General features: G+C 39.5%; 1 protein-coding gene across 1 annotated transcript; it reads right to left on the bottom strand.

The window, feature by feature from the left end:
- Nucleotides 1-10,349: 10,349 nt before the first annotated feature.
- On the bottom strand, nt 10,350-25,822 carry nsun2 (NOP2/Sun RNA methyltransferase 2; the record flags this gene model as incomplete). The annotated part of the gene is made up of 21 exons (XM_083899598.1): nt 10,350-10,970; nt 11,077-11,116; nt 12,537-12,675; nt 14,126-14,206; nt 15,574-15,709; nt 16,144-16,236; nt 16,631-16,860; nt 17,094-17,190; nt 18,675-18,805; nt 18,901-18,974; nt 19,104-19,234; nt 19,318-19,392; nt 19,555-19,747; nt 19,851-19,935; nt 20,014-20,085; nt 20,197-20,302; nt 20,398-20,502; nt 20,658-20,815; nt 21,297-21,532; nt 25,557-25,675; nt 25,749-25,822. The coding sequence occupies 21 exons, from the start codon at nt 25,820-25,822 to the stop codon at nt 10,625-10,627; spliced, it is 2,721 nt and encodes a 906-aa protein (XP_083755724.1). The 3' UTR covers nt 10,350-10,624.
- Nucleotides 25,823-26,829: the final 1,007 nt, after the last annotated feature.

Here is a 26,829-nt window from a genome sequence, read left to right as displayed (position 1 = left end):
TCCCGATTTTGGACGACATAGTATAGTATGACCTTTTTGTCAAATTTTGGACCAACATTTTTTTTTCCAAAAAATGGTCAGATCTTGGACGAAATAGTGTAGTATGACATTGAGGTCGACGACATAGTATAGTATGACGTCTTGGTCACATTTTGGGCTAAAAAAAAGAAATTCTAATTTTTTTCCGATTTTGGACGACATAGTATAGTATGACCTTTTTGTCAAATTTTGGACCAACATTTTTTTTTCCAAAAAATGGTCAGATCTTGGACGAAATAGTGTAGTATGACATTGAGGTCGACGACATAGTATAGTATGACGTTTTGGTCACATTTTGGGCTAAAAAAAAACAAAACAATTTTTTTTCTGATTTTGGACGACATAGTATAGTATGACCTTTTTGTCAAATTTTGGACCAAATTTTTTTTTCCAAAAAATGGTCAGATCTTGGACGAAATAGTGTAGTATGACATTGAGGTAGACGACATAGTATAGTATGACGTTTTGTCACATTTTGGGCTAAATAAAAGAAATTAAATTTTTTTTTCCGATTTTGGACGACATAGTATAGTATGACCTTTTTTGTCAAATTTTGGACCAACATTTTTTTTTCAAAAAAATGGTCAGATCTTGGACGAAATAGTGTAGTATGACATTGAGGTAGACGACATAGTATAGTATGACGTTTTGTCACATTTTGGGCTAAATAAAAGAAATTAAATTTTTTTTTCCGATTTTGGACGACATAGTATAGTATGACCTTTTTGTCAAATTTTGGACCAAATTTTTTTTTCCAAAAAATGGTCAGATCTTGGACGAAATAGTGTAGTATGACATTGAGGTAGACGACATAGTATAGTATGACGTTTTGTCACATTTTGGGCTAAAAAAAAGAAATTTTAATTTTTTTCCGATTTTGGACGACAACGTATAGTATGACCTTTTTGTCAAATTTTGGACCAAATTTTTTTTTCAAAAAAATGGTCAGATCTTGGACGAAATAGTGTAGTATGACATTGAGGTAGACGACATAGTATAGTATGACGTTTTGTCACATTTTGGGCTAAATAAAAGAAATGAATTTTTTTTTCCGATTTTGGATGACATAGTATAGTATGACCTTTTTGTCAAATTTTGGACCATGTCATCCAAAATCGGAAAAAAAATTTAATTTCTTTTATTTAGCCCAAAATGTGACAAAACGTCATACTATACTATGTCGTCTACCTCAATGTCATACTACACTATTTCGTCCAAGATCTGACCATTTTTTGGAAAAAAAAATTTGGTCCAAAATTTGACAAAAAGGTCATACTATACTATGTCGTCCAAAATCAGAAAAAAAATTGTTTTGTTTTTTTTTAGCCCAAAATGTGACCAAAACGTGATACTATACTATGTCGTCGACCTCAATGTCATACTACACTATTTCGTCCAAGATCTGACCATTTTTTGGAAAAAAAAATGTTGGTCCAAAATTTGACAAAAAGGTCATACTATACTATGTCGTCCAAAATCGGAAAAAAAAATTCATTTCTTTTATTTAGCCCAAAATGTGACAAAACGTCATACTATACTATGTCGTCGACCTCAATGTCATACTACACTATTTTGTCCAAGATCTGACCATTTTTTTGAAAAAAAAATTTGGTCCAAAATTTGACAAAAAGGTCATACTAAACTGTCGTCCAAAATCGGAAAAAAATTAGAATTTCTTTTTTTTAGCCCAAAATGTGACCAAAACGTCATACTATACTATGTCGTTGACCTCAATGTCATACTACACTATTTCGTCCAAGATCTGACAATTTTTTTGAAAAAAAAATGTTGGTCCAAAATTTGACAAAAAGGTCATACTATACTATGTCGTCCAAAATCGGAAAAAAATTAAAATTTCTTTTTTTTAGCCCAAAATGTGACCAAAACGTCATACTATACTATGTCGTCTACCTCAATGTCATACTACACTATTTCGTCCAAGATCTGACCATTTTTTGGAAAAAAAAATTTGGTCCAAAATTTGACAAAAAGGTCATACTATACTATGTCGTCCAAAATCGGAAAAAAATTAAAATTTCTTTTTTTTAGCCCAAAATGTGACCAAAACGTCATACTATACTATGTCGTCGACCTCAATGTCATACTACACTATTTCGTCCAAGATCTGACCATTTTTTGGAAAAAAAAATGTTGGTCCAAAATTTGACAAAAAGGTCATACTATACTATGTCGTCCAAAATCGGAAAAAAAAATTAATTTCTTTTATTTAGCCCAAAATGTGACAAAACGTCATACTATACTATGTCGTCTACCTCAATGTCATACTACACTATTTCGTCCAAGATCTGACCATTTTTTGGAAAAAAAATGTTGGTACAAAATTTGACAAAAAGGTCATACTATACTATGTCGTCCAAAATCGGAAAAAAATAAAAATTTCTTTTTTTTAGCCCAAAATGTGACCAAAACGTCATACTATACTATGTCGTCTACCTCAATGTCATACCACACTATTTCGTCCAAGATCTGACCATTTTTTGGAAAAAAAAATTTGGTCCAAAATTTGACAAAAAGGTCATACTATACTATGTCGTCCAAAATCAGAAAAAAAATTGTTTTGTTTTTTTTTAGCCCAAAATGTGACCAAAACGTCATACTATACTATGTCGTCGACCTCAATGTCATACTACACTATTTCGTCCAAGATCTGACCATTTTTTGGAAAAAAAAATGTGGGTCCAAAATTTGACAAAAAGGTCAGACTATACTATGTCGTCCAAAATCGGAAAAAAATTAGAATTTCTTTTTTTTAGCCCAAAATGTGACCAAAACGTCATACTATACTATGTCGTCGACCTCAATGTCATATTACACTATTTCGTCCAAGATCTGACCATTTTTTGGAAAAAAAAATGTTGGTCCAAAATTTGACAAAAAGGTCATACTATACGATGTCGTCCAAAATCGGAAAAAAATTAGAATTTCTTTTTTTTAGCCCAAAATGTGACCAAAACATCATACTATACTATGTCGTCGACCTCAATGTCATACCACACTATTTCGTCCAAGATCTGACCATTTTTTGGAAAAAAAATTTTGGTCCAAAATTTGACAAAAAGGTCATACTATACTATGTCGTCCAAAATCAGAAAAAAAATTGTTTTGTTTTTTTCTAGCCCAAAATGTGACCAAAACGTCATACTATACTATGTCGTCTACCTCAATGTCATACTACACTATTTCGTCCAAGATCTGACAATTTTTTGGAAAAAAAAATTTGGTCCAAAATTTGACAAAAAGGTCATACTATACTATGTCGTCCAAAATCGGAAAAAAATTTAAATTTCTTTTTTTTAGCCCAAAATGTGACCAAAACGTCATACTATACTATGTCGTCGACCTCAATGTCATACTACACTATTTCGTCCAAGATCTGACCATTTTTTTGAAAAAAAAATGTTGGTCCAAAATTTGACAAAAAGGTCATACTATACTATGTCGTCCAAAATCGGAAAAAAAAATTTAATTTCTTTTATTTAGCCCAAAATGTGACAAAACGTCAAACTATACTATGTCGTCGACCTCAATGTCATACTACACTATTTCGTCCAAGATCTGACCATTTTTTGGAAAAAAAAATTATTGTCCAAAATTTGACAAAAAGTTCATACTATATACTATGTCGTCCAAAATCGGAAAAAAATTTAAATTTCTTTTTTTTAGCCCAAAATGTGACCAAAACGTCATACTATACTATGTCGTCGACCTCAATGTCATACTACACTATTTCGTCCAAGATCTGACCATTTTTTTGAAAAAAAAATGTTGGTCCAAAATTTGACAAAAAGGTCATACTATACTATGTCGTCCAAAATCGGAAAAAAAAATTTAATTTCTTTTATTTAGCCCAAAATGTGACAAAACGTCATACTATACTATGTCGTCGACCTCAATGTCATACTACACTATTTCTTCCAAGATCTGACAATTTTTTGGAAAAAAAAATTATTGTCCAAAATTTGACAAAAAGGTCATACTATACTATGTCGTCCAAAATCGGAAAAAAAAATTTAATTTCTTTTATTTAGCCCAAAATGTGACAAAACGTCATACTATACTATGTCGTCTACCTCAATGTCATACTACACTATTTCGTCCAAGATCTGACCATTTTTAAAAAAAATAAATGTTGGTCCAAAATTTGACAAAAAGGTCATACTATACTATGTCGTCCAAAATCTGAAAAAAATTTGAAAAACATTTTTTGGGTCCAAAACTTGACGAAAACGTCATGCTATACTATGTAGTACGTCATACTATACCATGTCATCCAAAATGTGACCTTTTTTTTTTTCTTACTATGCTGTGTCGTACAGCATTTTAAGTAAACGTCACACTCATTTCAGGATCTTTTCATGTGTGTGAAATAGCTCAGTTTGGAGAGAATTGGACTAAGGATCAAAAGGTCCCTGGTTCAATCCTGGGTTTTGGCAGTTTATGTCCAAGTTCGCAAGTCACCCTTTGCTTTTATATACAACAAATGATAATACGCTTTCTTATGTCACCGAAAAAAACATTTTGGTCCAAAAGTTGACAAAAACGACGCACGTCGTCGACCTCAATGTCATACTACACTATTTTGTCCAAGATCTTAGCATTTTTTGAAATAAAAATTTGGTCCAAAATTTGACAAAAACGACATACTATACAATGTCGTCCAACATCTGCAAAAAATTTTGAAAAACATTTTTTTGGTCCAAAACTTGACAAAAACGTCACACTATACTGTGTAGTACATCATACTATACCATGTCATCCAAAATGTGACCATTTTTTGAAAAAAAAACTTGGTCCAAAATTTGGCAAAAACGACATACTATACTATGTAGTACGTCATACTATACCATGTCATCCAAAATGTGACCTTTTTTTTTTTTTTTGCCCAAAATGTGACCAAAACATCATACTATACTATGTCGTCGACCTCAATGTCATACTACACTATTTTCGTCCAAGATCTGACCATTTTTTTGAAAAAAAAAATTTGTATTACATATATATATATATATATTCACACACAAAAATAAAGTGTCAAATGATGCCATGTTCGCAGCAGTCATGCTCAAAGTGACATTGGTAAACCATTGTGCTATCTGTTTTGATTATTGTCCACAGCTATGGTTATTCAGATAAGTGCTATGTCCTGTGCAAGTGAGGGATGGGATGGGATGTAAAAAAAAATTCAAAGCACACCCTTCCCCCAGCCACCAAAACCATGCATGAACATGAGCAGCAGACTGTGTCGGTATCACAATAACACTGCCATGATGTCTGTTGCCTGTAAGTGAAAATGTTTATACGGAAACATAATTTCTCTCACTTTTGTACCTCACCTAACAGTGGGTCGATTACTCCTCGTTTTATAAGACGCCGACTAAACATCAGGCTCATTTAAAGCTTAAGTTGGACGTGTGCCATGTGGTTGAAATCACGGAATAACTATTTTTGATAAACAAGCTGATGCAAAACAAGCCCAATGATGAGAAACTGCTCCAAATGCTATGGCAACCGTGTTGATAGATGTGTTGTTTTTCTTCTTCTTACAGGAATTCAGTGAAATTCCTCTCCCTCTCTGACTCGTGTCTCCTCCAGCTTCTCGTTTGCCCTCCTTTTTTTTTTCTCGTCGTCTTCCTGACAGGAGGACAGCAGCCACCCCGACTGACTGCTAATGAGGTGACGGGGATTTCTGCCATTTCTGGGAGTAAGACACAAAGATGCTTTTCTTTTTTTTTTCTCCTGTGTCCATCCATGTCTGTGCTGGGATTTTGGGAAAAAAAAGAAAAGGGGGGGTGAGGGGAGTGAAAGAAGAATAGTGAAAAAAATAAAATAAAGAGAGTTTTCTCTTCCAGCTCTCTTCTCTCGATCTGTTTCCTTTTGGTTACTAGGCAACACCTGCAGGCATGCACTAAATAAAGCTTTGCATTCACGACCCCCTCCACACACACACACACACACACACACACAAACCTCGCTGTCTTAAACTCCCAACATCCTTCACCCCGTCATCTCACAGTCGCTCATTACTTTCCCCCTCACTCGCTCACTCACCCTGCACACTTTCCTCGGGGTGTCACCCTCTCGTATAATAATAATGTGGCTCAGTCCACAGCAAGAGTCGGTATGTCTCTCCAACCAGGTTAAGGACATTAAGGTTAATACGGTTTTTAAAAAGCCTCCTTGTGTCACAGGTGAGGAAACACTGACACACACACAAAAAAAAAAATATTCACAAAATATATAAATAAAATGTCTCTTCATAGTTTTTATCCATGCTAAGACTTGAAATGGGTTTGAAGTGGCAGTGGACCTGCACATGGAGTCTAAGAAGAACAGGTGTTGGCTATAGTATGGAAGTCCATCCATCCATTATCGACCGCCTCATCCTGCAACAGAAGGTCGCAGGGGGCGCTGTGCCAATCTCAGCTGACATAGGGCGATAGGCGAGCTCACACCCTGGACAGTTCGCCAGTCCATCGCAGGGCAACATATAGAGAAAACACTCACTCAAATTGTCAAAAAAATGTGTGTTAAAAAAAATTAAGTCAATAAATTCAACGTCTCAAAAAAAATTGTAAAAAAAAATTCTAAATTAAAAAAAATTGTCGAAACTAAATTTCTGTTTATAAAAAATTGTCAAAACAACATTTCTGTAAAAAAATTGTCAAAACAAAATTTCTGTAAAAAAAATTGTCAAAACAAAATTTCTGTTAAAAATATATTTTTTTCAAAAACATGTTTTACTGAAATTTTTCTGTAAAAAAAAGTGTTAAAAAAAAATTTACAGTCTCAAAAAAATTGTAAAAAAAATTAATACGTTTTAAAAATTGCCAAAAAAATTACGTTAAACAATTGAAAAAAAAAATTATTCTGTTAAAAAAAAAAAAATTCTAAAAAAATTGTCACATTCTGGACGACATTAAAAAAAATTTGGTCCAAAATTTGACAATAAAGTCAAAAATTTGACAAAAACTGCATTACACACTGTCATCCAAAATTTGACCATTTAAAAAAATTTATGAAATACATTTGTAAAGACCAAAAATAAGCACATTTTCACTACAATCTTAATTAGTTAACACACAATTCAGTTTCAGCTACATATCGGGGGTATTTAAATCCTGCATTTCGTTAACTATAATAACCTTGGTCAAGTCGAGGTTGTCACGTGAGTCCCAAGTCCTCAGATATGTGACTTCAGTCAGACTCGAGTCCCCCACCTCTGCATATTAGGACCGTGTCGTGGTCTCCACTGGGACGATTGATCAGTGTTGATGCCAGGAAAAAGGTCCTAAAAAGGTGACAAATACAAGAACACACACACACACACACACACACACAGATACAGACTGACAGTCTGGGAAAGGATGAGAGGGTAAAAAACAGGATTAAAGCTTGTGAAAGCTGCAGCGTCACAGAGAGCAGAGTGTGTGTGTGTGTGTGTGCGTGTGTGTGTGTGTGTGTGTGTCCATTAGAAATAAAAACACAGGATGTGCAACACACACACACACAAACGGACACTATTACACACTTACACTTGCACAACAACACAAACCAGGCAGGAGCCAACATCCGTAACCAGAGATTTACCAGCGGATTTTAAAAAGGGCAAGCAGAGTGTGTGTGTGTGTGTGTGTGGGATTTGGTTTAATCCAAACATGAAACACAAGATTCTCCCACCACACACACACGCACACGCACACCACACACACACACACACACACTCCCTCTCTTCCCTCAGTGTTTCAGTGTTGCACAACGGCTTGATTACATAATCTCAAACATATATGCATGTCCATGAGTGAGCGAGGGCCAGAGGGCATGGAGCATGCAAGTGCATCAAAATGGAGGGGGGAGGGGGTTTGGAGAAGAGAAGGAGGTGGAGGGGAAGAGCTCGTGTGGCAGTGTGAGGTACTGCGGGGTCACCGGACTGGACACTTGTGTACAATAATATTCAGAAACAAGCGTCTGTGTCCGTGTGCAGCATCACTGTCATGTTAACAGTGTTAACAGGCAGAAGGCATCACTTAAACTGACAAACCTGTGCACGCACACACACACACACACACACGCACACACACACAGGACGACATCCAAGTAACAACTTTTGCCTCCTCTTCAAAAACCGTCCCCTCCATCTGTCCGACTCAATTTATTCATCCTGCCTTTCTCCAACCCATCATCCATCCATCCATCCACTCGTTTCTCTTCATCCGCCCCGAGGCTTTCATCGTTTTCTACTCCGTCCATTTTCACGCGCTTAATCCTCCACCGCTCTGCTTCACCTTCACTCTCAAATGGCATATTCACATATTTTTTTTTCCTCGTCCTCCCTCAACCATGTGTGTGTGTGTGTGTGTGTGTGTGTGTGTGTGTGTGTGTGTGTGTGTGTGTGTGTGTGTGTGTGTGAGGGGGGGACGAAAGGACAAGGACTGAGACGCATGAGAGAGGATGCACGCACCTCCCCGTAGGATACAAACCAAGTCTACTCTTGCAGCGTGTAACCCAAACACTGACTCTGTGTGTGTGTGTGTGTTTTTGTACTTGCGGCACAGTGAGGACCAGTGAGGGTTTTTAACCAGTAAAGTGAGGTCATTTTTACGAAAGTGAGGACATTTTGGCCGGTCCTCACTATGTTTGCATTCAAATCACTTCCTTAGGTTGTAAACATGCTATAGTCTGTTTGTAACCGAGGTCCTCAATTTGATACAAAAACCCGTTTTCCATTCCGGGTGTTTCACGCACGTTTTGCTATGGGGCTCCACCTGCAGACATGTTATGGTACTGCAACCAGTAGATCTTTATAAATATTTGTAATTGTGTTGATTTATGAAGTGGAAATGCTGGTCCTCACTTTGTCAGCAAACCCGGTCCCCAGTTCGCAGCAAGTACAAGAATGTGTGTGTATGTGAGTGAGAAACTGACATGAAGGCTGAATCCCGATAAACGTCAGAGGTCACAGGCGTAAGACAGATAAAAGACGGATAAAGAAGAGAAAAATGGAGGATGGAGACGAGAGGAACAAACGCAGCATGTTCTACCGTTCCTCTCTCTCATCAGCGGAGAAAGGTGAGGGGGTTGGTTGTCATGACGTCTGTTGTCATGGCAGCTGGACCGGGCAATAAACTGCAGGACGAGACGGACGGCTGTCCGTCTTGGCGTCCGTCCGTCCAGTACAGTCCAGTCCAGTGCAGTGCAGTGCAGCAAGGCCTAGCATGGAGAAACGCAAAGGGAAGCTTCAGCAACCTTTGACCTCATTCACATGAATAATAAACTATGTTTTGCAGTAGAAGATTAAATTATACTTAATTTTCTGGCACAATTCACAAGCTTTTTATATCAGGATACAGATGTCGCTCATATTTGGACAACCATGTTTTTTTTTTTACAATAGCCCATGATGGACAAACTAAGCATCTTTTGCGTTTTGATGATAACTGGAGGGATATTAGGCTGCAACGTGACATTTAACCAATGAATGATGCTGTATTTTACAACACTGTACCTTTAAGAAAAAGGGATTAAGTGTCTACTGATAACAATATCATTTAAAGGGCTGTTTCACTCATTTTTCCCTCTTGTTCAAATAAAGAATAAACTTAAAATCATTATTATTTAGGTCTTTTATTCATAAATCTTGACAGAAACACAGTCAGGCTTTTATTTTCTTATATTTTTAAGTGACTTTTTGCCAATTTTATTAATTTCTCACAATCCCAACTTCCTCTGTTGTGGGAGTGAGAGGTGATCAAATAACACATTTATGTCTGGAAAACAGTAAAAAAAAAAAAAAAAAACCTGTATATTTTTGGCATGAATTGGCCTTTTAATTTAAACTACTTGATGTGTATGTATTACAAACGTTCTACATTAATAAAAGAAGAAATAAACATTTAGTGTTTAGAGTTAAAATGCAGTTTCAGGGTCTTTTTCTGTGCTTAGTGGAGCTTTTACGTGATATTTTGGATTGTACCTGATCGTGTCGGCTCATCACGAGCTTCACGGCTGGTGTCTGTAAGTTTAAAACGGGGGTAAAAAGCTCCGTGGTCTCATCACGGCTGCGTCTGAGTCAGAACATGAACCGGAGAAACGCGCTCTGTTACTATGCAACAGCTCCAGAGTGATGAAGAAGAAGTGTCTCCACGGGGGAATGATGACGTAACGTCAACTGCTTTTTTTTTAACTTTATTTCTTTTCATTCGTTACACAGAACTCGTACAAATGTAACATCGGGCGTTGAATTTGTTGAGATTAAAACAAAAACTACTGATCTGTGACACAGTTTTTTTTTTTTAATTTTAATTTCTGCTGACGGGTGTAAAAAATAATTGGCAGTTAATATTTAAACCTCTCAAACATTCGCCACAGGACACGCGATCGAGCGGTTGTTAAAATGTGAAAAACCAGCGATGCGAATAAAATAAAAGCCGATTCCTCGAGGGATCCGCAAAAAAACGAAAAATATCAAGCGAGTCCGTCATCCTTCAGCGTGAAGAACAGAGAAACCTCAAGGTCAAGGTCGAGCTCAGTCAATGCACCTTCCTTTTCTCCCGTTTCGGCTTAATTCTCAGCTACTCGTCGCCTCGCTGACGCCGTCCGTCTTCGGTTGCGTCGTTGAACCGTTTTCCGCGCCGTTCTCCAAGTCCATCTTTCCCTCCTCATTCCCCACAGCTGCTGCTGCTGATGCTGCTGCTTCCTCCTCATCCTCCTCCGTTACCTTCTCCACCTCTTCTTCCTTCCCCTGCTTGTCTCCGTCTCTCTGTTTCTGCCCTTGGCCCGGTTTGTCTCTGAAGACCTCCACGCCCAACATCCGGAGGTAATGGTATCGCTCGTTGCGTGGGACGAAGGCGCGGATGGACGTCTTTCCCCTCCAGCCACACAGCTGGATGGAGCACTGGGGCTCGTCCGGGTTACTGACAACAGACGGAGAACGCACGGCGTCACACACGAAAACAAACACTTTAATACTGCGTGAATAACGACGGAACTAAAAAAAAAAAAGGTAGAAACAAAATTTACCTTGGGTTGGGAATGTACTTGAGCACGATGCTGCCCATGTCTGAGAAGATAAAACACAAATCAATAATACATCGACTTTTCACATAAAAAAGGTACAGTATCTAACATTTGGGAGAGTTTATTTGCAGAAATTGTACTATCAATATATATGTGTGTAAATGAAAAATACAGGAGCCCAAAAAAGACAAAAAACTAGCACGAGTGAGCTACTTTGAAGCAGAAGCTTAATATTTTTAAGTTTCTGGTATAAGAAGGCCATCATAGTTCTCCGACTGACATGAGATGACACTAATTCTTACAAAATGAACCTTTTGTGAGGTGTTTGGTGGTCAGTGCCTTGCTCAAGGGCAGCACAACAACAGCAGTCCAGATGCAGATTTTGTTTTTATAAGGAAACAAGCCCACGGTTTGGTTTGTATTGTGGTTTTGGTTCAGTGCATTGGTTTATTTTTGTGCACATTAAAGGAGAAGAAACAAAGTCTCGTATTTTTGTTCTGTACAAAATGTTCTATTCAAACGTGACGACTCAGGAATACGTCCAGCAGTTTTCACCACATAAAGAGCTAAATAAATCCACCCAGTAGTGACATTAAATGTAAATAAATAAATACATAAATTCATAAATAAATAGATAAATTAATACATTTATTTATGTATATATTTATTACATAATTAAATAAATAAATGCATCAATTAATTAATTATTATTCATACAAATTATTTATTTGTATTCGATTATACAAATAAATAAATAAATATATAGTCAAACTGTTTATGGTTTCATACCAAACAAAATACTTCCAGTATGGACACATTTTTCACAATACACTAGGGCCGAATCGATTAATCAATTTCTAAATTAATCGTCAACTAATTGATTATTATCGATTATTCAGTTTGAGTGTTTTCTAAAGAATTAAAACTAGTTCCTGTGATTTTTCCGCTTCTTAAAAAGGTGAATATTTTCTGGCTTCTTTGATTGGTTTTGGGGACAAAAACAAGATATTTGAGAACATCGTCATTTCCAGGTCTGACAAACACTGATCAATATTTTATGGACCAAATGATTACTCGACTAATCCAGAAAATAATCCACAGATTAATTAATTGGTTATAGCTCTAGAATACACTGTACATTCTGTATATGACATTGAAACTCTGTTCAGAGCCGAAGATTACAGGAGATTAGCAGACAGCCCAAGCAGCTTTTGTTATTTCGTTCGTTTGCCTGAATTTGTGGGAAAGTGAACAGACCGAGTCCTGGATGATGCCGGTGTAAATGAGCATTCATGTGTTAGCGTGAGCAAACTACGTATCTGTACTTGGTGCAAGGTTCTGTTCTCAGTGGAAACACAAGCCTGCTCGAGGTTTTTTTTCCCCCGTTCCGAACCTGAACTGAACTGTACCACGGTGGAAACGCAGCTTTTGGTAAAGAAAAAGACATTAAATGCAGCACTTACTCAGCTTCTTGGCCTGAGCGTGAGCGTCCTCCTCCAGTTTGCTGAGGAAGGGGTTCTCCTGGGTGAGCAGCACTTTGATATCCTCCACGCTCACTGTGATTATCCTGGAGCGAATGTACGGCTGAAGAGTGTAGATTCCCTGTTTTACGACAGACAGACAGACAGACAGACAGACAGACAGACAGACAGAGAGCTGCTTTAACCATCTCGCGTTTTCAATTCTTTTACAGTTTGCGACCGAGCAAATAAAATGAATTAATTATCAGTTTACTCGAGTGTGAACTTCTGCCATCTGGCTCTCTCTTGATATTCAACAGTGTGGTGGCGTATCGAGTGTTTAAGGCAAACCGACTGCACACGAGACGCTGCCTATTCACTGACTTTTAGAATAGAAATCAAAAGGACGATCAAATTGCTGAAGCGTGGGGGGGGGGGGGGGAATATAAGCTTTGTGGTTTTGCCTTATGGAGACGAATTTACATATAAAAGGAGGATTAAAATGTGTAAGTAAGGCAATGTTAAAGGAAGAGAGAAATGTTTTTTTTCACTTCACTGAACGTTGTTTTTTGAGCGCGAGGATGAAGAAGGGATGACTATTAGAGCTGAATCGATTATTAATTAATCGATTTTTTCATGATTAAAGCTCACATAGAGTGGTCCTGTTGCACATATATGTTAGTTATGGAGGTCTACTTACATACATTAACTTGTTTTTATGGTCAAAAACCTCCTAGTTGCTGTAAACGAGCCGATAGAAATCCTCTTTTCTGACGCCGTTTCCCAGCTGCGAGATTTGAGACTCAACTCTCTCACCCAGAAGACAGAGTCTTGTGATTGGCCAGTACTATTCAGCACACCAGCTCTCAGAAGCGCAGCTCCCCCCTCTGGAACGGTGGATGAACTGCTACTCATTATCAAAACATTGTTTTAACAGTGTTTAAAAATAGCTTCTTCACGACTCCCCGCCGCAGTCCCTTTGACAACCTTTGACCCAGAGTCAGAAGACACTGTCGCTCGTGAAAAAACCTCCACAACTGATGTTATTCTTCTTCTGTGGTTCAATGTACGCAACCGGATGTGCCCGGACTAGTGCCTGGAGCAGAACGATCTGCTGTTCAGGAGAACCGCTGTTTAAGTAACCGGACCGGGTTTTTTCAGAGATCTTACTGAGCCCGAGATTACAATAAAACACAGCGTTCTCAGCAGTGGCTGAACTGTTTGTTTAGAACCTTCAGGGCTTCATAAACAAGGTAATGACGCAGATACACACTAAAAAACAGGGTTATTTGGAACTTCCGGTCTAGGTCCGTTTTAAAACAAGATTTCTGATCGTTTTAGCTTCTTAAATGTGAATATTTTCTTTGTTTCCTTGCTCCACATAAAAAAAGAAATCATTAAAACTGAATCATTTTGGTTTGTGGAAAAAAACAAGACGTTCGAGAACATCGTCATTTCCAGGTTTGACAAACGCCGATCAATATTTTCTGACATTTTATGGACCAAACCATTAATCGAGAAAAAAAATGTACAGATTAATCGATTACCCGAGTGTCTGCCTGAGTGTGTATGTGTGTGTGTGTGTTGTGTACCTCCTGAGCCAGTCTGAAAGCACAGCCAAACTCCTCTCCATCACTGTTGCGAGACCAAACCTTCACCCCTGTGTTAATGACCTGAGCAACAACAAAAACACACAGGTTGACAAATGTTTCTGTACAAAATCATCACCGATGTCATCTGCACTTTCTTCTTTTGCCGCAGGCGTCGAGTAAGACGAGACATTATCCAGCTGTGTGTAAACACAGTTGAGCCGCTCTCTGGTGTCTCAGCAGGAGCGAGCGAGGCATCAGACAAACATAGGTTTTGGTGATTGTTGCAAACGAACGGAAAGAAAGCAAACATTTAATGCAATTTGATGAGAATATTTCGCGTTTACTTGGAGAAACTATCGAATGAGACAACAAAAGAAGTGAACTTGGACTCTTTGCTTTTCAAAACAACGCATCCGGAATGTGTGTAACTATGTGCAGTGAAAGTGAGAAACATCAAAAACGATAAGTGAAGAACAAAGACACACAAACGACATACAAACACACACTCGCACACACTCGCGCACACACACTCCGCCACCTGTGCAGGTGCTACAGGGTGGAGGGAGGACGAGGATTTGGGAAAAGGAGAACGATCGGTCCATCTGTTAGACTGCTTTTCTCTGATGGCACTTGCAGTTTACACACACACACACACACACACACACACACACTGATTCTTGTACTTGCTGCATACGGAGGACCAGCATTTTCACTTTATAAAGCTTCACAATGGGTGCAGTACCATAAAATATCTGCAGGTGGAGCCCCAGAGCAATGAAACACCAGGGCTGTAAAAAGGGTTTTTGTACCAAATTGAGTTAAAAAATAGAGTATTGCATGTTTACAACCTAAGGAAGTGATTTCAATGAAAACAAAGTGAGGACTGGGCAAAAATGTCCCCACTTGGTAAAAATGACCTCACTTTGTTGGTTAAAAACCCACTCACTGGTCCTCAGTATGCCACAAGTACAAGAACACCCACACACACACACTTATTTTTCTATTTCCATGAGTAAACCTCAGAGATAATGCACACCCTTGGCCTCGTACCCTAAACTTAACCACCACAACGAAATGACTAAACCCTAAGCTAAACATCATTCCAACCCTAACCCTAAAACCAGGTGTTAAGCATGTACACACACACACAAGAGAAAAACAAACCGAGTCATCAATATAAAGCCAATACGTCAACATTCAAATATCGACCAGCTATCACGTGCGCGTGTACCGTATCATAAACATAACGCACGCTAACGATTACACAAAAGGTTTGGTCGATACTGAATACGACGCCTTTGGAGAAGAACTGATTATTGATTTTCTTTGCATCCATTTCCACTCACAGGAAATCCTTCATTATTATTATCACTATTATTAACTAACCCATTACTAACATGGTTTTGAGTGATGTGAAGAAACACACACACACACACACACTAACACACCTTCAGGCGTTCGCTGTTGTTCTGCAGCACGTTGCGGAGCTCCTTCGACACCATGTACAGGTGTCTCTTCTTGCCCTCGTGGCTCCGAGTCAGAACGTTGAGTTTGGGGAAGTCGGGCGACAGATCATAGAAAGATCTAGAAACCCCCCAAAAAAAGGGAATATAACATTAAATGAAATACACTCTATACATTGTTAATGTGGAAAACGACTATTCTAGCTGCAAACGTCTGGAAAATGGGCCTCTATGCCATTAATTCCATTAAAAACCAGTGTTCTAATGGTACATTGTGTTTGCTAATGGCGTTAGAAGGCTATTGGAGGATTAGAAAACCCTTGTGCAATGATGTTAGCACAGCTGAAAACAGTTTTGCTGATTGTTTTTTAAATAAAAATCATTATTTCTAATCTTGTCAATGTCTTGACTATATTTTCTAACTCTTTTGATGAATAAAAGTCTGACTTTTAATGGAAAACACACACAAAATTGTATAGGTGAGCCCAAACTTTTGAACGCTAGCGTACGTGCTAATGCGTGAACACGCAAACCGAACACAGAGCCAACACTTACTGTATGCTGGTGAAGACGGGGTCGTCGCCGGTCAGGAACACAAACGGGTCTTCTTTGTAACCAAACAGCCTCATCTTTTTCATGGGCGGAGGCCTGGAAACCGGAGGAACCAGACTGTACACACATTACACATATTTAGAGCTTTTTTTTTCTCCATGATTAAAACAAGACTTGTGATCGTTTCGGCTTCTTAAATGTGAATATTCTCTTCGTTTCTTTGCGCCGTGTGACACAGGAATCGTTCAAACTGAATCCTTCTGACATTTTATGGACCGAACGAAACGTCAGTTGCGGCTCTGGACAGATTTGCCCGATCATCTTGAGAAAATACACATGCCTTTTTCTTTACTGTTTTGGAGAATGTGCAGCAGAAATATGCAGCATCTGTGATTTATGCGCCACATCTCAATCCTTCCTTGTGTAATGGCTCTGGAGGCCGGAGTTGTCCTTTGTTTATTAGCTACGGCACACCGACATGATGACTCACCCACACGCCTCTTGTTTGGCAGAAGTCTCCTGAGGCAGAGAAGCTCCTTTGGACGCCGCCTCCTCTTCCTCCACCTCCTCCTCTGCCTCCTCACCTACTTTCCTCTCAGGGTCTCCCTCCTCCTCCTCCTCAACACTCTCAGGGAGGTGGCGGGGAGCATCTGCCGGGGTTGAAGCCGCCGGTGAGGCTTCAGTCTGGGCCGCCGAGCTGGACGGCACATCCTTTCTCAGCTGGAGATGAAAAGGGATGAGGAGGAGGATGGGGGGGGGGGAGGAGTGTAAAGAAACGATTAAAGAAATAAATCCACCCCTGCTGTGGTTAATGAAATTGAACAGGTGAGTGTGTGCAGTGTATTCACATGGGTGGAAAAACTTGCTCCATTTCCCCCAAATCTTGCGAGACCGAAAATCTAATCACACCAGTAAGTATTTGTGTGTGTGTGTGTGTGTGTGTGAGGAAGTACCCTGGGGTTTCTTTTGTTCCACGGCATCTGCTCTTTCTTCACCAGCACAGCCACAAAGAAGCCTCCAGTGTTCTGGTGATGAGGCAGAATCCTCATACTGAGAAAAAAAAACAAAAAAAAACATACACACACACAGACAGACAAAAACAGAGCTTTGAGTGTTTGTAGTGCCACCTACTATTAGGATAACCAGCTTTTTTTTGTTGTTGATGTTTTTCCCCCAGCATTAAATAAGGAAGCTGCAGTGACAGTATGTGTGCAACAATAGCTCCCTCTGCTGGAGAGCAAAATGAGAAATGACATAACTTCTCAACTGTGCTGCTGCTGCAAATCTGTGTATTTATGTGCAGATGATGTTGTGCGAGTGTGTGTGTGTGTGCGAGTGTGTGTGTGCCAAGATAAAAACTAATCAGATGCATTACTCAGCTAATGAATTTGGCATCACTGAAAAGTGAATGCTTGTGCTTTTTCTGCTCCTGGAAGAAATAAGGACTCCTTAAATTAGCTACTTAGCTATTAATGTTTTAAGGGGGAGGGGGAAAACACTGAAATGATTTCAGTTTTTTTTGGTTTGTTAGTTAGAAATTACGGTTTTGCTTATCTTTTTTTAAATTCTCGGCTCTGAAACAAAGCTGCACACCCTCAGTTGCTTTGGCTGTGGAGCCCACAATATATTCAAAGTAAGTTCAAAACAAGTCATTTAAACGCAGGCATTGCAATGATCACATTTGCTCGGGGAGGATCCTGAACTGAGTGACCTTACCCCAGACATATTACATTATCTCAGTGGCAGCTATAATTAAGTGTGCATTCAAAATTGGTCATGTTATCACTCAATGGCCAACGGGCTAGGCTTGGAATGGTTGCTAACGGTGCTGGACCTGTTAATGCGTTAGCGGCGGTTAACGGCGTCGACGTTGGCGCACATTAACGCGTGATGCGTTTCCATGACGACTGACCGGGAAAAGACACGTGCGATGTCATGTTTATGGGAGTCCCGGCACTGTTTACCAGTTAGCGCCGTTAGCTCCTTTAGCTCCTTTAGCGTTAGCGCACCTACAGTCGAACTGGAGCGGACTGTTTCAGCGTACCTGTGTACTGTGTATGTGTGCCTCTGTTTATAAAGTTTAGCGTTACTTTAGAGACTCATTTAAATCGGAAGTCACGTAAACATGTCATCACAGGCGTCTTTTTTCCGGTCAATCGACAGGGAAGTGCACCATGCGTTAATGTGCGTTAACGTTGGTGCCGTTAACGTGCCCAGCACTAGTTGCTAAATGTATAATGACTCTTTTTTCCATTTCAACCACATAATTATTACAAAATAATTCACATTTCAAATGTGTTTGACATTTTAAGTGATTGAGAGGCCTTTTAGGTGATACCTGCACTCGAGAGCTGTTCAAATCCCCTTAACATGAAGAAAAGGAGCTTCACTGCTTCCTTCCATCTCATTTAGTATCAGATACACACAGTAAGTCACATCCAGTGTGAAACCGGCCTTGTGACATTCTCCATTTTCGAGGTTGTGCTGGTTGGGAAACGATCTTAAGTTGGAGACTTCGCTCCCGTGGTACATACCATCTCTCCAGGTGCATATCGGCCAGTTTCTCTTGGTCTTTTGGCGGGAACATGGTGGGGCGGATCTGCGTGTGTCGACCGCTTGGAACCTCAGACCAGTCCGCGAACCACTGGCCTTCTTTGGTCATCAGCTGCGAAGGAAAGTGTACAAAAGCACTGGCTGAAGAAAAAAACGTAGTCTGACACATTCTGTGTTAATACTTTGTCTAAAAAACATTAGTCGTACCTTCCAGGAAGCGACGCCAGGCATCCACTTCAGCCCTGGCAGGGCATCGGAGCAGTCGGCCAGCTCCAGTGCTCCTGGTGATGGGGACAGAGGGACAGTTCACACTGTTATATCACATGTTCAGGGTGTACTTAAACTTACTTGCAGACAGTTGTGTAACAACCGCTGGAGCAGGTTTCCGTTTGTTTGTTTGTTGTTGTTACCTTCGGCCTTTTCCAGCAGCGCTGCTATGACAGCTTCGTCCTCTACGGGGTTAAGCGAACAGGTGGAGTAGACCATCCGTCCTCCCACAGCCAGCTGTTCGACCCCGCGCACCGCGATCCGCAGCTGGAGCCTGGTCCACACAAACGCATTTTTAATTAACTTCCTCAGCGTTACGTCAAATGTTTTCTACCGTGCGAGGGCGCAAACGCTCACCCGTGGAGGTGCAGGCTGTTGCTGGTCGTCCATTTCTTCCACACGTCTATGTTCTTCCTCATGGTGCCGTCCCCACTGCTCACACACACACACACGCAATTGATTTCATTTCATTTGGACATCCCAACAAGAGCGTTGTCCCTCACCTCAGTGGCAATTCCATACATTCTTACTTCCTGATTCTACACCGACTACAACACACATCAGTACAGACACGTCCTGCGACCGCTAACTGACCTGCAGGGCACGTCGCACAGAATGCGGTCATAGAAGAGGACGTCCTTCTTTCCGTCGGACTCGATCTGCAGCCTGGGGATGCAGGAGGCGTCGTGGTTGACCACCATGATGCACGGGCTGTTGAGACGCTTGGCCTGATGCACCAGCAGGTAGCAGCGCTTGTTGTCCACGTCGTTGGCGATCACAAAGCCCTCTGAAAGGCACAGGTTTGCGTTAGAATATACTGCTCTGTGTGCACGCGGGGTGCACTTTTCAATAAAACTAATTTTTTCATTATCTTTTCTGCTGCTTCCTACCTGGAAATGGCACATCCATGTCAGCGTGCAGCATCTCAATCAGCTGGGCAGTCTTCGACCCTGGAGCCGCACACATGTCCAGGATCTGCACGCAAATGCACGCACATTAACACTTTGAAGAAAATGGAAATCACCATTTCCCCGGTTGTAAAGGACCTTTTACCTTGTGGTGTGACTCAATCTTCAGAAGCAGAGGAGGAATCATACTGACGGCCTCCTGTCGACTGATGTTACCCTGCAAAAAAAAGTGACAGCAGCATTTCTCTAATACGCCCTTTTATATGTTAAATTCATCACTACCACCTATAATAATAACACTTCTATGTGAGCTTTGTGTCACACTCACTGATTCTGTCTCGCTGACCAGAAACTGGTGGAACTTCTCCAGCAGCGGCGACTTTCTGATGATCTTTCTGCTCATGTTAGTGTGCCAGGCCTGATCGTCGGGATACCTGCACAACACAATCAGAGCATATATCGAGTCCCCGATTTGAACCCCCGTTACAAATTAAGCCTCAGGTTAATCCACGATAACGCATGACTGTACCAGCAAAGAGACTGCGGCGCCTCAATCTTCTGGCCTTCGATCTCCAGCTCTTGAATATCCTTGAAGTATTTTTCCTTCAGACAGTGGAGGATCTCCTTGGCATGGCTGAGACGAGACAGAAAGGAGGAAAGTCAGGCATGTGATGGAGCTGCAATCTGATGGTGCGCTATTAAAGATATTAGCTTTCTTGTAACTAGGTCAAGCCAAGCTTCAGCATTTGGACTCAGCCTCATCCTGTGCGTCCTGCTGCTGCTGCTCACCTCTTGTATCCAGTGATGCGGATGGTCGCTGGCAGCGGTTCCCTCATCGCCTCCATGAACTGTTCGAACTCTCCATCCGGCACCAAGCCGAGCTCCTTGTAGTAGTGCTCGAAAAGCTTGTTCTCCTTGACAATGTCAGCATAGCCAGCTCCCCAGCTCTGAAATCAAGGAGGCGCGGTCGCTATTATGGGTAATCAAAGTCATCTAGAACAACCAAAGCATGTGCTGACAACATAAACCTGAAAAATAGCCTTTAAATAGATAAGTGACAATGTGTAAAAACGGAATTACATTTAAAAATAAGTCAATTTCATTAGCTCTTGCTCGTGGTCACGATTATATCAATTGTACAGTGTATTAGGACACGTGACACATTTCTTTGTGTTAAAACTGTCAATTCGGCCAGTAATAAAAATCTTTATCAAGTCATAGTTTGAAGTTCTTAGTCATAGTTTAGGCGTTTAAGAGACAAACCAAGTGTCCTTCGCCTGAACAACAATAACATAAACATAAATAACAACAAAAGCACGACATCTGGGTAATTATATGTAAAAGGTGGACAGTGTGTGTGTGTGTATGTGGCCTTGCTGAAGCAACTCATGTTAGCATGGAGATGCAGCCAAAGAGAGTGGACCTTACAGCGTTGTCCCTGCTGTCTCTGTCCCTGCTCTGGTGCTGCTGCTGCCGCTGTCTGCTTCGTTTGCCCATCTTGGACGTGCACACAACTCTGGAGAAAAGTCTGCGGAACAACGTGGTGACTGGAAGCAGAGAAACGCGACCGGTAACTAGGATGAAACGCCGAGACTCTGCTGTAGTTTTGATGCCGAGCAGCTCCTCCTGCTGCCGCTGCCGCTGTGTATCCTCGAAACGTGTTCCTGTGACGCACGTGAATCAGGACCCAAAGAGGTGGCCACGAAAACTGCCTGATATAAAAATAAATACTCTATTCTTCCAACAACATAATATGGTGATGTTTTTGTTCTTAAATTGATTCGTTTTAATGCAAATTATTAAAATACAAAATAAATTATATCTTTTTTTTAATTCCAGCTTGTGTTACACAAACTAATATACCGTTTATACCGTCAAGTAAAAGTACCACTATTTTAAAAATATTTTACTTTGGTACAATTAAAAGTACTGGTCTAAAAATGTACTCAATTTAAAGTTAAAAAGCTTCTGAATCAAGACCCAAAGAGGTGGCCACGAAAACTGCCTGATATAAAATACTCTATTCTTCCAACAACATAACATGGTGATGTTTTTTGTTTTTAAATTGATTCGTCTAATGCGAATTATTGCAATACAAAATAAATTATACTTGTTTTTATTCCAGCTTGAGTGCTACACAAACCAATGTGCCGTCAAATAAAAGTACCACTATTTTGATAACATTTTACTTTGGTACAAGTAAAAGTACTGGTCTAAAAATTTACTCAATTTAAAATGAAAAAAAATCTGAATCAAGACCCAAAGAGGTGGCCACGAAAACTGCCTGATATAAAATACTCTATTCTTCCAACAACATAATATAGTGATGTTTTGTGGGGTTTTTTCTTCCAGCTTGAGTGTTACACATACTAATGTGCCGTTTGTACCGTCAAGTAAAAGTACCACTATTTTGAAAACATTTTACTTTGGTACAAGTAAAAGTACAAGTCTAAAAATGTACTCAATTTAAAGTAAAAAAAAGCTTCCGAATCAAGACCCAAAGGGGTGGCCACGAAAACTGCCCGATATAAAATACTCTATTCTTCCATACATATGGAGGTAGATGTGTCTTTATTATTCAATCGAAAAAAGTTAGCTTCAAGCAAAAATAAATATTCTCAATCAAAAAAAACCCTTCACTTTAATAATAATTAAAAAAAACCTTTTCAATCAAAGAAAAAAGTGTTTGAATGCAAAAAAGAATTTGGGACTCAAAAAAATTGCATTTGAACATAGTTTGTAAATGTTTTCTTTGATTGAAGTTAAGGTTTTTTTTGATTGAAAATATATATTTTGATTGAAGCAAACTTTTTTTGATTGAATAATAAAGACACAAATCTACCTCCATACTGTTCTCTCTCACTTCGGTCTCTACTTTCTCAACAGCGTGTGTAAAAGTTGACATTGATTTAAATAGTTGTCTTTGTTCCTGCAGACTTTTTTTTTTGGTAAAAAAAACAAAGAAAAAACAAACAAATGTTGTTTGATGCGATGAGTGATTTTATTAGTGATAAAACAACAAAGTCATCAACATCAAAAAATAAAATAATCAGAAAAAAACTTTTTTACACAAAAGTCAGATTCAAGATGTTGCAAAGAGGGTTAAAAATAACATAAAATGATTATAAAGAAGTAGAATTATTAAAGTAGACATTTAAATCTAGGATTATGTTCATGAATCAAAGAAAATACAGTGAACTGAACATGACGACGGTGTTAGAGCTGAAACAATGACTCCAATAATCCACGACTATTTTCAGGATTAAAAGCAGATTTCTGATTGTTTGTTAGCCTCTTAAATGTGAATCTTTTCTTTGTTTCTTTGCTCCATAAAAACAAAGAAATCATTTAAAAATTAAATCATTTTGCGTTTGTGGACAAAGACGTTTGACAACGTCATTATTTCCACGTTTGACAAACTCTGATCAATGTTTCCTAACATTTTCTGACGTTTCATCAACAACAAGGAAAATGAAGTGATTTATGAAGAGAAGTGAGCTGCAGCTCCACTACGGTGGCCCTGAAGGCCAGATCACCAACACAACGGGGAAACGTCAACTGAAACACAACTTCAACTGAACCAAGACAACTGAAACACAACATCATTAACTGAAACAACTGGAACGCAACCACAACAACCGATCTGGCCTTCAGGGCCACCGTAGTGGAGCTGCAGCTAACGATTCTCTTCATAAATCACTTAATTTTCCTGTTTTTTGTCAAAGAAACGTCAGAAAATGTTAGAAAACATTGATCAGAGTTTGTCAAACGTGGAAATGATGATGTTGTCAAACGTCTTTGTCCACAAACACAAAATGATTCAATTTTTAAATGATTTCTTTGTTTTTACGGAGCAAAGAAACAAAAAAGATTCACATTTAAGAGGCTGCAACAATCAGAAATCTGCTTTTAATCCTGAAAATAGTCGTGGATTATTGGAGTCATTGTTTCAGCTCTAACACCGTCGTCATGTTCAGTTCACTGTGTTTTCTTTGACTCATGAACATAATCCTAGATTTAAATGTTTACTGTAATCTTTCTACGTCTTGAGAATCTTTTTACTTTAACCGTCATATATATAATAATAATAATATATATATATATCCACTGTACATAACAATCATACAAATGAACAGTTCGAGTCATTGAGGAGGAGAATGGGGCTGATGTGGCGCCCCCTGCTGGTCACAACTGAAACTTCATGTGAGGGAAAACCTGTTGAGGAGAAGAAACGTTTCAGTGGAAATGAAACGAAAACACAGGCAACAATTTAAATGATGAGAGAAAGAAAAAATTAAAGAAAGACGTAAAGAAGGAAATAATTAAAGAAAGACAAAAGAAAGAATTAAAAGAAAGAATTAAAGAAAGAACGAATTAAAGAAAGACTTAAAGAACGACTAAAAAAGAGGTAAATAAAGAAGGGACTGAACAAAGGAAAGAGAGAGAAAGATGGAAAGAAATGAAAAGAAAGAATGGAAGGAAGAAATTGGAAAAGGAAAGCGACAAAGGACGGAGAGAGGAGATGAAAGAAGAAGAGAGAACAAAGAGTGAAAAGAAAGAACAAAAACTACTCACAGAAGGTAAAGCCAATCCAGTCCTGTCAGTGAAATCCAGTCCATGTTTTCAGCTGCTGGTTTCTGTAAAGACATGAAAAGAGAGATTTAAAGGACTTTGAGCTGATAGAAATGTCTTAAATGTCCTGTCCTGAGACACAGAGACGAACAGAGAGACTGAACTGAGAGTCTGTTTGTGTCGGACAGTTTTACTGAGTTCACAGTTTAAAAACTTGAGACTGTGAACGCTGAAGGAAAAGACGGAGGTCGGTAACGTCGACTACTCTGACTCTGTCTCCTTTACTTTATTAACCTTTAAATTAACCCTTTAAAATCAAACTAAATCAACAGTGTCCTGAAATGAGTGTTGATGAATGTTTGCGTTCATGGATTATATCAAAAGTGTCACTCTGACCTCACCTCCGTCACTAATTCAAGTCAACTTTATTTAGATTTTATATAGAATAAGAAAAAAACTAAGTTAACAAGAGAAAACCCAACAAATCACACGATGAGCAAAAGCCTCGAGGGCAAACTGTGGAGAGAAAAAACTCCCTTTTAACAGGAAGAAATCTCTGGAGAACCAGACTCAAAGTGTGCGGCCGTCTGCCTCGACCGGTCGGGGTGAAAGGGAGAGGGGGAGGGGGCGGAGCCAAAGGACGAGAGAGAGAGAAAGAGAGACACATACACACACACACACACACAACAGCAGCAATACAATCAAAGTGTGACAGTGACATGGCTTTGTGTTCACGTGCAACGTTTTTCGAGTTGCGTTCTAAGAGCGGCGGCGGTTACGAGCGGCGGCGGTTTAGAGCAGCGGTTTAGAGCGGCGGTGGTTACGAGCGGCGGCGGTTTAGAGCGGCGGTGGTTACGAGCGGCGGCGGTTTAGAGCGGCGGTGGTTTTCGAGAGTCGCGTTTATAGAGCGGCGTTTGAGAGGCACGTTTTGGAGCGGCGTTTAGAACGTTGATAAGCGTCTTTGTGTTGTGTACAAACAGAGATCAATAAATACATAGACAATGTAACTGCATCGCCGATGTCGTGGAGACGATGTCGTTGCCTCGAGGTGAAAACCATGTTGGTCTCCATTCTGGAATAGATTAGAAAAACAAAGCAGCAACAAACATCAGTCACTGATGCAACAGTTGGAGTCTGATATACTCACAACCTCAGGTTCTTCTGAAATGATGATGGAGGAGGGGGTGGGGCCAATCTCAGGTCGACATTGGGCAGTCCCATGTTTGGTCTCCATTCTGGAATAGATTAGAAAAACAAAAAGACAAAACATGAGTCACTGATGCAACAGTTGGAGTCTGATATACTCACGACCGCAGGTTCTTCTCAAATAATTGAGGAGGAGGGGGCGGGGCTAATCTCAGGTCGACACAGGGCGGTTCCATGTTCCACGTTAGGTCTCCATTCTGGATTGGATTAGAAAAACAAAAACACAAAACATCAGTCACTGATGCAACAGTTTGAGTCTGATATACTCACAACCGCAGGTTCTTCTCATATAATGGAGGAGGGGGCGGGGCTAATCTCAGGTGGACTCAGGGCAGTTCCATGTTAGGTCTCCATTCTGGAATAGATTAGAAACACAAACAGACAAAAGCAGCAGCAGCAGCAAACATCGATGACTATCGTCTATAAACAGAACCTAGAGATAACGTATGTTTAGAAATAAAATGGAGTTCCGTCGGGGAGACGGAAAGACCGAGACAAAAGACGACACGGAAAACTGACAAAAGACTAATGATGTCTGACGTTTGGAAAAATGTGTGTGGTGGGGGGTTACTCTAAATCTGTCTAAGAACGTAAACAAGAATGTGTTGCAAATTAGCCCAAACATGAACTGGTGCGACTTAACTCTGTTTAATTGTTTTTGTACAGCCCTGATGTGAGAAATTTACGTTAGAAAAAATGTGTTTGAAAAGTTAAGATTCTCAAATAAATCAGTTGTGAGTGAATATCTAAACCGTTACTGGGGTTAACGTTTAAACTTAACTTAAACTATAATATACTATAAAACTAAATAAACCTCTGAAAAGCCTTTTGAGAACCACAAGACATGAACTAAGTGCTCAACGTGATGTGCTCTCAAGACCATATATATATAAACCTTATATATAAACCTCTGAAAAGCCTTTTGAAAACCACAAGACATGAACAAAGTGTTCAACGTAATGTGCTCTCATAGACCATATATATATATATATAAACCTAAATAAACCTCTGAAAAGCCTTTTGAGAACCACAAGACATGAACTAAGTGTTCAACGTGATGTGCTCTCAAGACCATATATACATAAACCTTCTATATAAACCTCTGAAAAGCCTTTTGAAAACCACAAGACATGAACAAAGTGTTCAACGTAATGTGCTCTCAAAGACCAAATATATATATAAA

This window comes from Microchirus variegatus, assembly GCF_963457635.1.
Source record: "Microchirus variegatus genome assembly, chromosome: 13".
Taxonomy (NCBI): Eukaryota; Metazoa; Chordata; class Actinopteri; order Pleuronectiformes; family Soleidae; genus Microchirus; species Microchirus variegatus.
The sequence above is the reverse complement of the archived record's forward strand: the minus strand, read 5'-3'. Positions and strand labels throughout refer to the sequence as shown.